The sequence below is a fragment of the Heloderma suspectum genome, chromosome 2 (genome assembly GCF_057233095.1).
Source record: "Heloderma suspectum isolate Gila_16-S chromosome 2, 16-S_ref, whole genome shotgun sequence".
Lineage (NCBI taxonomy): Eukaryota > Metazoa > Chordata > Lepidosauria > Squamata > Helodermatidae > Heloderma > Heloderma suspectum.
The window spans coordinates 225,458,975-225,474,420 of record NC_139459.1 but is presented as its reverse complement, the minus strand read 5'-3'; the positions used below and the strand labels follow the sequence as shown (position 1 = coordinate 225,474,420).

The 15,446-nt window shown below is 46.7% G+C and overlaps 1 protein-coding gene across 7 annotated transcripts in view; it reads left to right on the top strand.

Moving 5' to 3' along the window:
• The first annotated feature begins 1,223 nt into the window (after positions 1-1,223).
• Positions 1,224-15,446, top strand: part of GAS7 (growth arrest specific 7) — a 180,968-nt gene continuing 166,745 nt past the window's right edge. For all 7 annotated transcript variants that reach the window (XR_014788315.1, XR_014788314.1, XM_084838289.1 and 4 more), the window contains exon 1: positions 1,224-1,587. Coding sequence is in view for 5 of the 7 variants with exons in the window: in XM_084838289.1 (XP_084694415.1) it covers positions 1,369-1,587 (219 nt within the window). In the remaining 2 variants the exon portion in view is untranslated. The remainder of the gene's footprint in view (positions 1,588-15,446) is intronic.

Below are 15,446 nucleotides of genomic sequence, written 5' to 3'. Positions count from 1 at the left end.
ATATCCAGAATGTTCTTCTGGAACTGTAATACCCAGGGATATCACCTCTGGGAATTAAGCTCATTTATTTTGGCATGGAACATACAAAGCTACAAACAAAATTCATGTACAGAACTGATAAGAACAGCATAAAAGTCAATTATCCATCATTCAATCAACATCTTCATCAGTAATTTTTGTTGGCATTTCATAGTCATTAAAGTATATACAGCCAGAGTATTGGTAATGTCTGTTCTTGTTTTAATGATACCTTAGTTCTCTGGCAGAGGAAAAACAACTCTATACAGGTGTCTTGCTGTTAAATGATTGCTACAAATGTCTGTAAATTATACACGTACTGACTCTGTTTTAATTATGCAATTTTGGAGGTGGGGTAATTTTGCCTTTTGCAGTAGCATATGGCTGATAGCTAAACAAAACTGAAATTGATAGGCATCCCCATTTGCTTAACTAACCACCCAAGAGGCAGCTGCCTGTAGAGCACCCCTGGATGATACACGTGTTTGCTAAATTCACATGGTTTAGGTGTATAATTAAAACATCTTCCCACTGAACCATTTCCTGTTCAATCCTAGCCATGTCTACTCAAAAGCAAGTTCCACTGAATTCAGTGGGGCTTACTCAGGGAAAGTGGGAATAGGATTACAGCCGTACAGTGCATGTTCACTCAGAACCCTGTCCCACTGAATGCAATGGCCCTTACCTCCAGGCACGTGTGCACAGGACTCGACTCTATGGATGTTTAGACCTACACCTCCCATGACCCCCCAGGGAGCATAGCTGGCAGGGGGATGCTGGGAATTGGAGGCCTTTTTTTCTGTTTAAACATGCATAGGATTGCACCTTACTATATAAATATCCTTATGACATCCTAATGCAACGTCGACCCCAGATTCCTATCGACAAAATGTAAGTAGGCGGTGAAGAAACAAATAATCCTGCTTGACTTGATCACGGGGGCGGAGGAGAGAGGAGAGAGGCGACGGCGACCCCCCCACCCCCGCGGGATGGCGAGGGCTGATCCGGCCCGTCCTATCTCGCCCCTGCCCTCCGCATTCTCCCTCTCCGGCTCCGCAGTCCCCGCCGGGAGCCGAGCCGAGCGGAGGGGAGGAACGGCTTCGGCTCCGGCGTGTGCGTGAGCGAGCGTGTGAGGGCGGTGCGCCTGTCCCAGGGGGCGGTGCGGGGACGCGCGGCGGCCAATCCGCCAGTCGGGCTGACGGGGCGGGACGAGGGGCGGGCGGGCAGGCGGGCAGGCAGGCGGGCTCGCCCGCTCGCTCGCTCGCTCCCGGCAGCCAGAAGCGGTCGGCTCGGCAGGCACCTGTGGCGGCCAGCGCCGAGCAGTTGGGCAAGTCGCGCGCTGGCTGGGCGATGCCGCCGCCCGGGCAGGAGCGCGCGGTGCCGCTCCTGGGGGCGCGCTGCAGAACCCTCTACCCCTTCTCCGGGGAGCGGCACCGACACGGGCTGCGCTTCGCCGCGGGGGAGCTGCTCACCGTCCTGCAGGCGGGGCCCGACGGCGGCTGGTGGGAAGGGGAGACCGCCGAAGGGCTCCGGGGCTGGTTCCCGGCCAGCTACGTCCAGCTGATAGAGGTGAGCGGCGGCGGCGGGAGGCCGCCAGCGATTCCGCCGGCGCCGAGGGACCTCTCGGGGCGGCTTTGGGGGGAGCGTGCGGCGCTGGGCACGGGCGCCGTCCGGGGGTGGTCGCGGAGAGGCTGCTGCCTCGTAGGGCAGCGGGGCATGTGTAGCAGCCGGGGGGGTGATGCTTGGCGCCCCGGCGAGTCTGGGGTGGCCGGGACGGAGTTCGGGTGTGCCGAAGTTTGCTCCACCCCGGCTGCTGGCGGGAGCTTTTGCCCTTGCGCGCCTTAGAGGAGAGCTGGTTGGGACGTCCTGTGAGGGGAGGGCGAGGGGCTGCTCCTCCTAGGGCACGGCTTGGGGGGGGGCGGTGAGCTTGGCTGTCTCAGGGTTTGCAGGGGTGGGAGGGAAACCAGAGGTGGCTGTTGAGGGAGGTGTGAACGCTGCGTGGTGGATCTCGCCGTGGAACATGGGGGGCGGAGCTCCTTTGGCGTGGGTATCTCTAGACCAGCCTTCCCCGACCTGGTGCTTTCCAGATGTTTTTGACTACAACCCCCATCAGCCTCTACCAGCATGATTAGTGATGGGAGCCGTAGTCCAAAACTTCTGGGGGACACCACGGCTGATCCAGACAGACATCTTCTGGAAGGTGGAGGGGGTGTGGGATGTAGCACAGGCTGTCAACATGGTGCATGGGGCCAAGGGATGCGTGTGGGGGTGTTATTTAGGCGTTCTGCGTTAAGAACCAGAGTGCCGGAGGGGGGGGGGGGGCTCTTCCTTGCAGTTTGGTTCTGGTCAGCTTCTCCCCAATAAGGAGCATTCTTGGATCCTCTAACCTGTTCTGCAGCGTGAAGAAAGGCTGCCTTCCCCTTCCGCCGCGTGTGGCTCTCCACCTTCCGGAGCCCTGTTCTTCCAAGGCATGCAGGTGGGCTGCTCTTCCAAACGTGCATGCAGGGCGCCTTTCCACACAGGAGCCTTTGGTGTGAGATTGTGCTCGAGATCCATGTCTGTACATGATGAGATGAGTAACTCCCCCTCCCCCACAGCATAGGAAGCTGCCTTCTACTGAGTCAGACCATGGGGCCATCTAGCCCAGTATCATCTAGGGTGTCCGACTGGAGTTTGGGGAGGGACCGTAGCTCAGTAGCAGAGCACCTGCTGTGCATGGAGAAGATCTCAGGTTCAGTCCAGGGCATCTCCAGGTATGGCTGGGAAAGATTCCAGCCTGAAACCTTGGGGAGCCATGCCATTCGCTGCAGAAGACAACACTGAACTGGATGGACCAATTGGTATGACTCAGGATGAGGCAGTTCCTATTTTCTTATGCAAACGGACCTTGCTGCGCAACCCAGCCGTCAGATGATCCCTCTTAAGTACATTAGTTGTAATGCACATAGACTGGCTTTCCCCAGCCTGGTGTCTTCTAGATGCTTGGGACTTCAACTCCCATCAGCCCCATCCAGCATGGCCCATGGGCAGGAATGCTGGGAGTTGTAGTCTAAAACATCTGGAGGGCACCAGGTTGGGGACAGCTGGCACAGAGCATGCCACACATCCTGGCTTGATTTTGTAAGTGGTCCAAGAAGATGGGGGCACTCCTTTCTGAAAGCATTGGTGGGCTGCACATCTTATATTCCTGTGGCTACGGCTTCAAGGTTATCAACTGATGTGGCTTTAAAAAAAAAACTCCCAGATTTGTCTGCATTAATCATAAATTCACTGCCTCTAGCATTCCATTGGAAGAGCAATGTTTACGTATGGCTAAGCTCTGATAGCCCACTCCATTGAGCTGAGGGGGAGTGATGGGAGAAGGGAAGAGCCCTCTGTTTAAAAGCTATACTTAGCACGTGTGACACACATTCCAATTAAAATGCATGAACTTTTACTTTGCCAGGATTTATTCCTTAAATAATCGACACGGCTCAGCTCATGCGATTCAGTTCTAGGCTGTGCACTGCTGTGCAAGTACAGCTGAATGGTGTTAATGTAATATAGTCCCATAGCAACTCTGAGCCAGTCTCATAATTTCCATGTTTATTTGGTGGTGTCACTGATCAGGAAGGGCTGCTGGCAAGGCTTCTGGGGCTGTCGATCCTAAGAAGAGCCCTGCTGAATCAGTCCAAAGGCCTATCTCATCCAGCATTCTGGGACCAGGTGCTTATGGTAGGGGTGCTGAGCCTCTTTCAAACTGAGGGCCACATTCCATTTTGCGGAAACTTCTGGGGGCCACATTTTGGTGGTGGGTGGGGCAAAATAACAAAAAAAATGCTAGCCTATCTTAGCTTCAAGCTCTTACTGCCAGGAACTCAGCCTTAGAAGAGGCATTTCAGCCTTTTAGAATGAGGGAAGAAACATGGAAAGGCCAGGAAATCAGCAAACAATGGGTGGGTGGGGACACGCCCCCAGGAACTATTGATGATGTGGAGAAGGGGGCAAGGTCACCTGGGTAACCCCAGAGGGCCAGAATGAGACCCCAGGAGGGTTGGATTTGGTCCCCAGGCCTGAGGTTCTGTACCCCTGGACTATGGGAAGCCCATAAGCAGGAGATGAGCGCTGTAGCACCCTCTTGCTCATTTTCCCCAGCAACTTTCTTTCAGAGGCATACCACCTCTAGTGACACCCTGGATTCTGAGACTTGCCAGACGTTGTGTCTTTATGCAATCTTTGACTCTCGTTTCTGGACCATAAATGGTTATGGCACATGCAAACTGTCAGGATCAGACTTTGACATACGGTATTCAGAACCATAAGGAAGTATCCCTAAGCAGACCTGTAGAACTGCTGATTTCCCATCTGTGTTGTTAAGGGTTTTGTGGACATATCACCCCAAAATGTCAAATCCTGCTGCCAAGAAATGCAAGATCTGCTAGGCCTCTATGATCAAGACTAATAATAATAATAATACACACATTTATATGACTGTGTGTGTGTGTATATAGGGAAATCTTTGTGAAATGCAGATGTTTGTGGGTCTGTAGCCTTTTCTCTGTGTTTGATGTTCAAGCACACAATCAAAAGGGCAAGTATAATGTGGTTTAGCATAGGCTTATATACAGCTACACGCATGGTCACCTGTAGTGAATTAGAATCGCCTCCAAGCAACCTGACAGAGAATCTTTTATATGAACTGTTAAAAAGTTAGCTCTTTTTCCTTTCAGGTTATCAGTGTGCCACAAATGACTAAAAAGAATATGTATAAATGGGGGCAGCATTATTGGAGGGTTGGTTTAGGCATGTCAAAAGCCACCTTTAAGAGTGCACTCTATATGGTCTACTTGGAAGTAAGTTCCATTGTGTTCAGTATTGCTTACTCCCAGGCAAGTGGGGCTAGGCTAGGCTTGCAGCCTAATAGTGGATACTGCTCATGCAATAAACATAGCACTTTGAGACTATGCTGTACAATCCAGGTTGTATAAATACTGCTGTTTCGAGCAGAAGAACAGCCCTGCTGGATCAGACCAGAGGCCTGTCTAATTCAGCATTCAGTTCACACAGTGGCTAACCAGCTACCTGTGGGAAGCCCACAAATAGACATGAATGCAGTGTTTTCCCTAGAAAAGGCTTCTGAAAGCTTGAGTCCTATTTCACTGTATATGCTAAGAAAAGCCCTTGAGTTGATAGGCTAGGCAGCGATGAAGACTTGCGATATTTCTGCCATCAGTTGTTTTGCCAAAATGTGAATTTCCAGCATACAGTCTATGCGTCTTTCTTTGCGGCTGCCTTCCTTTTGTGGAGATACTACATTTAAGCCAGTGCCTAAGCCAAATTGTGTGTGTGTGGGGGGGTGTTATTCCTTCCTATATAATGCATTTGTTAGGATTGCTGTGTAGGACTGTAGAACATAGGAAGCTGCCTTATACTGAGTCAGTCCCTTGGTCCATCTAGCCCAGTATTGTCAGCACTGACTGGCAGCAACGGCTTCCCAGGGTTTCAGGCAGGATTCTTTCCTAGCCTTATCTAGAGATGCCGGGAATCGAACCTGGGACCTTCTGCATGCAAAGCAGGTGCTCTACAAGTAACAGTGTTGCTTATTGGCTACTGGATGTGACAGAAATGGTGATAAGCAATAGGATGGGCCATGCAGGGAAGTGCTATGGAAACTGCTGCCATCTGAAAATAAGCAGAGGGCTTTTCTCACTGTATGTAATTCCTAGATGGAGGGAGCAATCCTATGCCCCCCAGACAGTGTCTGGGGGACATAGGATATTTTGGATTCCTGGATCCAAGGCCGGAGACAGCACTAAAGATAAACTGAACTCCCTGCCCCCTTCCCCTCCCAGCCAGTGTGGAGAGAACCGCACCGGCTGCTTCTACAAACTTGCAAACAGTTGCTTGTAGAAAGGCAAAATGGTGTGTGCCAGTGGGCAGGGAGGGGAGGTAACTGGGGATGCTGTCCCCACATCACCAGCCTCCTTCCTTCCCCCTCTCTGAAGCCTCCATTAGACGGGGGGGGGGGAATTCCCGTCTTGCCAAAATGCAGAGTGGGAGGTGCAATGTTACTCCTGCTCGGCATTGGATATTCCTACGCTTCTGAGTTGGGCTATTCCTGCGCCTCCGAGTTCAGAGGCTTACAAGAACCCAGGGCATTTCCAATAGGATTGCACCCTAAGTTGTTGGGCCCACTCTTCAGAGTCTTGGGAGATTGTGTCCATCTCCTTTTCTGTGTGCATCAGTCTAGGTGAATAAATAAGGTTGGAGTAGAGAATAGCAGCATGGTTATTGTCCTAACCTTCTGTAGGGAGTGAATGAAAAGTCATGTTGTTCTCGCTAGATGTGGAGAAATATTGGGCAAATAATAATGCTGTAATTGGGACACATGTAAAGATCATGTGGAAATGAGGAATTCTGCCTATATGATTTGGCTTGACATTCTCAACCCAAATTAAGCAATTTGGATTCTTTCCCTCCCCCTCTTTGTGCTTGTATCCATAAGGTGAGAGAACATGCCTGCTGCACAAATACTATGAAAGAAAGATCATTAGTGTTTTTAACAAATGCTTGAAGTGTTTTTGGAGTGCAGCCTTAGAAACTTTAGCTGTTGACAGTTTGCAGAGATGTGTATATTTTAAATAGAGTTCTCTGCAGGCTCATATTTAGGTAAAGCTGAAACAGTTCTAGCTTTATATTTGTTTTTTCAAAACAAAACAAAAACCAACCAACCAAATCTTTAATAGTCTTGAGAGCTAAGTTGTAAGGGATATTTAAGAAGGTACATTGGTCCTTTCTCATATGAACGGCACTCCCCCCCCCCATATTTTGGTGTAGTCTTGACAGTTCACTCCTTTTCCTGTTTTTGAAGCTTAAAACCCTTTGGCTGCAGTAGTAATAACACATCACCTTAGTACTGGTCCTTGCTGACCATGCTTCTGAAGTGGTTCTTATGTGTTGTTTGTTTCCCTACCAGAGTGTAATTGCTCTCAATCAGTTTGTTCCTGTTAGGCCTGTTCAAAATGATCTGGTAATGACCATATCTTTATTTATGCTTTAAGGCCTACAAATTCATACAGTGTTGTTGATTAATTAGAACTGTGTCACCGTATTGCGGTGGTTCCAGTCCTTCCTCTCCGGCAGGTACCAGAGGGTAGCACTGGGAGAGGAGGTTTCGGACCCGTGGCCACTCACTTGTGGGGTGCCACAGGGTTCCATCCTCTCCCCGATGCTATTTAACATCTATGTGAAGCCGCTGGGGGCTATCATCAGGAGGTTTGGGGTGCGGTGTCATCAATATGCGGATGACACGCAGCTCTCCCTCTCATTCAAATCTTCACCAAGGTTGGCCGCAGAATCCCTGTCCAAATGTCTGGAGACGGTGAGTGGCTGGATGGGGAGGAATAAGCTGAAGCTGAACCCTGACAAGACCGAGGTACTTTTGGTGGGAGACAAGAGGAGGCTGGGGGATGTTGACCTGGCGTTGAATGGGGTACGGCTACCCTTGAAAGACCAGGTCCGCAGCCTGGGGGTCATTTTGGACTCCCAGCTGTCCATGGAGGCTCAGGTGTCAGCTGTGAGCAGGACAGTGCTGTATCAATTCCATTTGATACAGCGGCTGCGCCCCTTCCTTCCCGACCATCTGCTCCCATCGGTAGTACATGCCCTGGTCTCCTCTCGTTTAGACTACTGTAATGCGCTCTCCGTGGGGTTACCCTTGAAGACGGTTCAGAAGCTGCAGGTGGTACAGAACGCAGCGGCTCGCCTGATTAAAGGCAGCCGCCAGCAAGATCACATCACTCCAGTGCTGAAGGAGTTGCACTGGTTACCAGTTGTTTTCCGGGCCAAATTCAAGGTGTTGGTTTTGACCCTTAAAACCCGATATGGTTCCGGCCCAGCCTATCTTAAGGAGCGCCTCCAGCAACACCAGACAGGCCACTTAACAAGATCAGCCTCGGATGGCCTTCTCTCTGTCCCATCAGCCAGGACAGCTAGACTGGTGGAGACGAGGGAGAGGGCCTTTTCTGTGGTGGCCCCCTCTCTGTGGAACTCCCTTCCTAGGGAACTCCGCCATGCCCCCTCTTTAATGAGCTTCCGCCGTGCATTAAAAACATGGTTGTTCAGGCAGGCATTTGGGGTGGGTTAGGGTATTTTAGAAAATGTTTTTATTGTAGAATTTTATTGTTTTAAACTGTTTTATTATATGCTGTACATCGCCCAGAGTGGCTGGGTGACCACCCAGATGGGCGATTAATAAATTTAATAAAGAAATAAAGAAATATGGGGACTGCAGAAAGCAAAAGCACATTGTAAAGTATCTGTGGTGGAAGAAATATAAGTCTGTGTGTATGTTTTACTCGCGTGTTTTGAATGAGTGTATTGATCTCTTCATTTCTGCCTTCACAGGGAAAGTGGTTATTCTTATTCTTTTAAGAACAGACCATTTTCTAAGGACAGGGTAGTGTTATGGGATTGAAGTTGGTTTGCGTGCCCTTTTGGGATCCCTTCCAGACCTGTCACTCTTGATCTTGGTGTTTGACAGGAGAGGACTTAATGGAATCAGTAGGACTACTGGAGATTATCTTAATGGCCCTGGCAGAGTGGCCAAGTACCTTTTCTTTGTTAAGGAGATTGCTCTCAATAGCTGGGCTCTTCTGAAAGGAAGAGAGCCATTTTAGAGAACTAGGCTTGGTTCAAGGTCAGCCCAAGCTCTTGAAATTAGTTACTGAACAAGAGTCCACATGCTGAGTCCAAAGTGTGAGGAACAACTTGGACTCTGGCTTGTAGGGTAAAATGTGATAGCTTTGGCAGAAATATGAGAATCCTAGCTTTTGATTTATTTAAGTTTCTAGCCCTCATGAGAGCAGAGAGGATCTTCTAAGAATAACTGGAAACAGAAATGGAGCAGGGTTAAAGGGGCAGGACTGAATGTTCTTCCATATCCTCCAGCATATCACAAATGAGAATGGGCACTTCTGTGTAACACTCTTGTTCTCACAACCACGGATCACTAGACGAGGCCCTTTCCTCCACTGTTGCACACTGCTGAAGGCTCTGTTCTGCCTGCTCTGGACAAGCCTGTCCTGTGCTCATTTAAAATCAAAGATAATATTTGCTTGGTTAAAGATTTGGAAAACCTGGTTGTCCTACAATGGCTGCATTCAGTCACAATGCTAAACCATGGTTTAGTGTTCTGAGAACATGCTGTTGTGAGCCTTGGACTCATGTGCCTCCCCTCCCTTGATCTTTCATGTGCAGAGAGAGAAAATGTGAAGTGAAAATACCTTTTGGGTGCCATCCTATACATGTTTGGACAGAAAACGGTCCTCCAACTCCCAGTATTCCCCCAGCCAACCATGCTGGATGGGGAATGCTGGGAATTCATGGACTACTTTTCTGTCTAAACATGCATAGGATCTAAACATGCATAGGATTGCACCCTCAATGTTCAGCGCACCTGCGTGTAAATGCACATGTAAACACCAAGGTGCTATGCAGTGCCTGGTCTTTATAACGGTGTATCCAACCCTCCACTTGGAGATTGGAATGTTTAGAGACTCAGATGAGGGAGCTAAGCTCTGAAGAAATATAGCTCCACTAACTCACATTAGTAAATTTTAATAATGAATCCCCAACAAGAAGAATGTGAGGGGGTGGGGGGGATGATTTACGAGGCATAAGTATAAGGAAAATCAGGACTGCCTGGGTATTCTGGGCCAGTTGGCGCAAATGCACTCACACAACTCCCTACCCTTTTCCATATCTTCTGTCTTCTGCCACCCTCCCATGCTTATTCAGAGTTAGTCTTCCTTTCCTCTGACAGGTCAGTCCCTTCTAAATAATGCCTAATTGTGCCTATCTGTTCTTAATTTTTTTGTGAACCTCCCAGAGAGCTTTGGCTATTTGGCAGTATATAAAATATAATCAATGAACAAAACTTTATCAGAATATAAATCCTTTAATTTTAGGGTTGGAAGGAAGCAAAAGTCCACCCCACTGCTGTATGAAGGCATCATTAGCTTCCTACGCATTTAATCCATTTAATTCCAGGTGTGGTATGCTACTTGAGGGGAATGTAAGAAAGGTGGTCCATGTCAAAGGCACCTGCAGGACAGATGCGTTCAAGCAAATTCACATCCTCTGCATGAAGCCACTGCTCCCAGTTGTGCAAAGAGGCTTGAAAAATGAATTCATTTCCTGTTGCATCATTTGGATGCAGGATTCTAGATGCAGGCCTATGCAGTGGGCAAGAAGTTGTACTCCAGCAGACATTCTGAATTTCAGTTTTTTCTTAAGAAGCAAGCTGGCATGATATGCATTTGGCCTTCTCCAATTTATGTCAGGAGAGACATTTTAGCTTCTTCGGCAGCCTGTAATTCAGAAGGTACAACACTGGAATAAAACATTTTAATGTCTGCTGTGCTTAATTTACTATATGTTTTTGCAGCACAACCCTGTGCATGTTTTCTTGGATGTAAGCAGTACAGTATCCAGTGGGACTTACTTCCAGGATTGCAGCCTAATTTTTATATATAGAAAGGTATTGATTATAGCAACTGACAGTTGTTTGCTTGCTAAGCCTAGGCCTTTTTTTTATATAGAAAGGTGTTGCCGTAGTATGGCTCAGTGTTTTCTTTATGAACATTTGATCCTAGGATGGTGACACTTGTACAATATTAATATTGTACAACAGATATTGGGGCATATATATCAAGTGTTTTTTTTTTTAATGAATGGTTTTGTGAAACTGCTTATGTAAAGAAGCAGCAGCCCATGTAAATTGTGCTCCACTGAAAACCATCAGCACTTCTTATAGCTGCTGTCAACTCCTATAGTTGCACATCTATCTTATGAAGCGTAATGTGCCATTCCAGTACGGATGGGAACAGCTTGGGAATTGGCACCTTCTGCCAGCACCCATACGTTTGCAGAGAGTTGCAGTTGTCTTCAGTGGGTCTCAGTTTTATATGTAGATGGGAAAAACAGATTTTTGAAAAACGTAGTTCTGCTTGCCAACCATCTAAAAGATCAGTTGTTTCCTATATGCTGCTGATTCACATTTGCAAAGCATGTGTGTTTATCTTACCATGTTGCCAGTGGGATGTTAGGTTGCTCATTCAAGGCTGTTATTGCAGGTACTGTACCTTATGGTACTGCTGCTGCCTGAATGGCAAGATAGGTAACCCTGGGATTAGGGATGTACGGATTTTGTTAAGTCCATTCCACCAGTGTTTCATGGATTGTCAGGTGTCTTTCATTCCGTCATCTGCTCATTGACAATCTGATTTTTTTAAACAAGAATTTTATTCTATTTGCACTAATTCACATTAGTGCTAATGCACACTTGCGCAAATGTGCTAATCTGCATTAGTTAATGCCCATTTGTGCTAGTGCAACCCCCCGCCCAAGTGAAACGTTCTGCAAATCCACAGAATCCACATGACTTGGAAAAAGCTGTCCTGCTGCAAAAGCCACAGGTTGGATTCATAGAACTCTGAACTCGTTTGAATCGTGGATTTCTCTGACATCTCTACCTGAGATTCTCTTGCTCTGTGATAGAAGTGGAACATTATCTGCTAACTTAGTCCCGTTCTTCCCTGCTCCATAGGTTGTATGGGGAACCCCTGCACAACAACAAGTGTGGGAGCAGAACACATTTTGCTCACTCAGGACATATGGGGTCCTCAGGGTGCCGGGGGAGAGGAATTGTACTGTACTGTGTGTGGTACATGCCTTGATTATTCAAGGACCATCTTTCACTTTGGCCTTGAAATACAAACACTACCGGGGTTGAAGAGACTCAAGCGATTTGCTGCTACAAGAAGATATGTGATTAAGTAGGTTTCTTCAGCAGTATGTACCCAGCATTAGTGATATGAGGGCCTGGGGGAAAACGCAGGGAAGGTAAAATAAATACATAAAAAATTTCCTCTATTTTTCCCCACCAGGGATTTTTGGAAAATTGGGAGTGGGGATAACTTTCCCCCCTGAATTTTCCAGTTCCCCCCCTCTCTCCCCCTCCCCACATCTATATCCAGCATGCAGTGTGAGTTCTTAAATACTCACTCCTCTGTCCCTTGGTCTGCACAGGGTTCAATCTGAGCTGAATGAGGGAAGAACTCTGGTGAAGCTTCTGTTGCTATTTATATTGGTGGGGTGGGTGGGCATTAAATAGCCCTTTGCTTGGGTCTGGACTTGAGCAGGAGTCAGGTCTTGCTCAATTCAAAATACGGCACCTGTTGAAAATTAGTTGCCAGCTAGGGTTTTTGAACCATGTTTAAAAAATTGTTGCAAAATGTGACCGTCTAGTGAAAGTGAAAATGAAAGTGGAGTAAGCTGTCCTAAGAACATACTGTGATTAAGCTGTGGTTTAGTTAGAGGTTCCCCAGGATCAAACCTTTTCTGAAGCCATATATTTCTCACCTGGAAGTCATGCCTCTTAACTCCAGCTGTTCAGGGCAGGCTGTGGGAACCCAATGGAGAGGGAAAAGCAGCAGCACATGTCCAGCAGTACTCTCTTGTTTGCATTGTTGTGTCAGCCAGTATTTAACTGCCCCAATCAGTAAATCCATGTTTTATCAAATAATCAGTATTGGGGTCTGAAAAGGCAGCTTTTCCCACATGTATCAGCCAGTGAGATGTTTGAGATGTTTGCTGGAGGTCCATTTCTTAAGTTCGGTAACCCTTGGGTGCCCCCAGGGAGCCCTCAGGAAGGCATGCCTGGTGCCTTGTATCCTTTTGCTGCCAGGTGAAGCTTTTATTTTTATTTCCCCAGGCCTTTTGAAATACCATCTGACTTGTTTCTAGCCTGTGCCTGCTGTTATGTTTTGTTCCACCTGTGCTTTTTTAATTTTGGGATTTTGTAGTTTTCTTGCTTTTAATTTATTGATTTGTAATGCTACCCTGGGAATATTTTTTACTGAAGGTCAGAGTACAAATTTTATAAATAAACTCCACATTCTTCCAGGCTTCACCCAGTCATCTTCTCTGTGGCTCTGCTCTTGTTTTGTTTTGTTCCTCTGGATTCTCTACAGGATCTGCTACCTGGCTTTATCCAAGAGGACAATATTTTTGAAGTCCAAAGATGACAATCCTGTTTCTTTCTTTTTAAAGAAGTTCCAGGCTAACCCTAGATCAGTAAATAAGTTCTGAGATTGAGCCTTGGTGATAAAACAAAGTGTCCTACATGTTTCATTTTCTGAAAGAATTCTGTTGTGAGCAATTCCTGCTCTATGACACACGGTAGCATCATGGGATGTCCTTCCTTGTTGCAGTGGTATTGGTGATGTAATTGGTGATTTCAGTGGGAAAAGTAAGGACAGAAGGAACTGGTGCAAAGGATACAAATACTCAGCTTTGATAACTCAAGGCTGAGACAAGCAACTATTTTTCGTCAAAGTGAAGTCACTATATGAATTGGCTTTTAGTTGGATGGCATTTTGACAGGGTTGTGACTGCACAGACACACACCAGTATTAAGAACATATGCATTGCCCTCCTGTGTGAAGTCACATATACAGTGCTGTCTCCCAAAAGGGGCCAGCAAGAAGCTCACAATTGAGGCCGTGATGGAGATGTTCCCTTGCTTCAGAGATCTGTTTGGACCTCTTGTTTCTTCCTTATATGAAGGGCTAGGTAGACTCTCTCATGCTTGAATGGGACTGCTCAGCTTCTACAGTTAAAAAAAGGGCAACCACTTTTTAAAAGTGCAGAATATGATAAGGGCGCTAGTGGGGGAGCTGTTGCTGGTCACTAGACTAGTAATGTTGCAGGCACTATCCATCCATGCAGTCATGATCCATAGAGCATTCACACTTGCAAGAGGAGGGCTAACCGGGCAAGATTGCAATTTTCTAGCAACAAAAATGATGTGAGTGCTGGAAAGTTGTCTAGACTGGATCAACTGCAAGAACTGAGGAACAAATGTGCTATTCTCGGGAATGGTATTTGGGTTTGGATTATCTGCAACAGCTAATGGTACTGCATTTTTGTACTAAAATCAGTAATCTGGAAAGCGTCTTGCTTTTTTTTTTTCTTCTTTTAAATCCATCCTACTTTCCTGAAATAAAACATTGCAGCTCCAAACGGGTTAATTACAGTGTGTCCTGTCCTTGCATGTTTTGCGTAAAAGGGGTTTATTTGCTAAATCCTGTAGATCTAAAATAATCCAGGAAAGAATAACTCTGAGAATGGGCCTGTGGGACAGGTTTGTAAGAAGTATATCCTCTCTGATCATTGCACAGATCTGAACATAATAAAGTAGCCCACCCAGCATTCAGTGACTCTATATGGTGATAAGATATATCCAGTGTAATCCCTTCAGTCCTAAATATGGATGGATGAGTAACAAGGGAATGTATTATTATTGTTATTGTTAATAGACAACCTTCTAAAAAAAGACTCAAACTGACTTACAACAGAATTAAAAAGTACAAAATTTTTAAAAGCTAATACACTTATCTACTAAAATACAACCACCCTATAAATAAGAAATGCTAATGGACAGAAACTACTGCATCTCCCCGGACAAAAGAAGTGAGGTGGGTGGCTACTAGGAGGAGGGCTTTTTCTGCTCTGGCAGCTCAGCTGTGGAATGAGCTCCCTAGTGAGGTTCATCAGGCACCTACACGGTATTCCTTCTGGCACCAGGTGAAGACCTTTTTATTTTCCCAGGCATTTTAGCATTTTAGCTTTCTAGACTTTTAGCTTTGCTGTTTTAAATCTGTATTTTAAATCTCTGCATTGCTGCTAGGTTTTATTCTGGTTTTATTCTGGTTGTATTGTTATACTGCGGTTTTAATGTTTTATATATTTTATATTGTTTTATTGTGTGTTCTTTGGTTTTAATTTTTGTGAACTGCCCAGAGAGCTTTGGCTATTGGGTGGTATAGAAATGAAATAAATAAATAAATACCTCTCATCTCATGAGCCATCTCATTTCATACATGACACAGGAGTAAACTCATGCTTTCCACAGAGCGAATACTCAACAGGGAGCTACATAAGAGGCTCCCTTATACAAGATCAAACTCTTTGTCTATCTAGCCCAGTATTGTCTCCTCTGGCTTGCATTGGCTCCCCAGGGTCTTGGGCAGAGAGAGGTCTTATCCATCATCAGCTACCTGATGCTTTATCGGTGGAGATGAAACGCTAGGGCTGCCACCAACAACTAGCACCCTTGGGCAGACCTGGTATCCTGACAGGGCTCACTGTTGATGCCTTCCATGCCCCCATTTTTTCCTGCCCCGTGACCCTGAATGCCAGGAGGCTGGATCTAACCACCTAGCATTGCTCAGCTGTATTAAAAGAGTGGCTAGATCAAGCTGCCTAACACAGCTTGGAGTGCTGCTACTGCTGCTGGGTGATCCTGGCAGTGCTGACTGCCGGAGGAGGGGACCCACCAGTGTACATTTTGCAAAAGACCCACTGGAGTTGGCCCTGTGAAACAC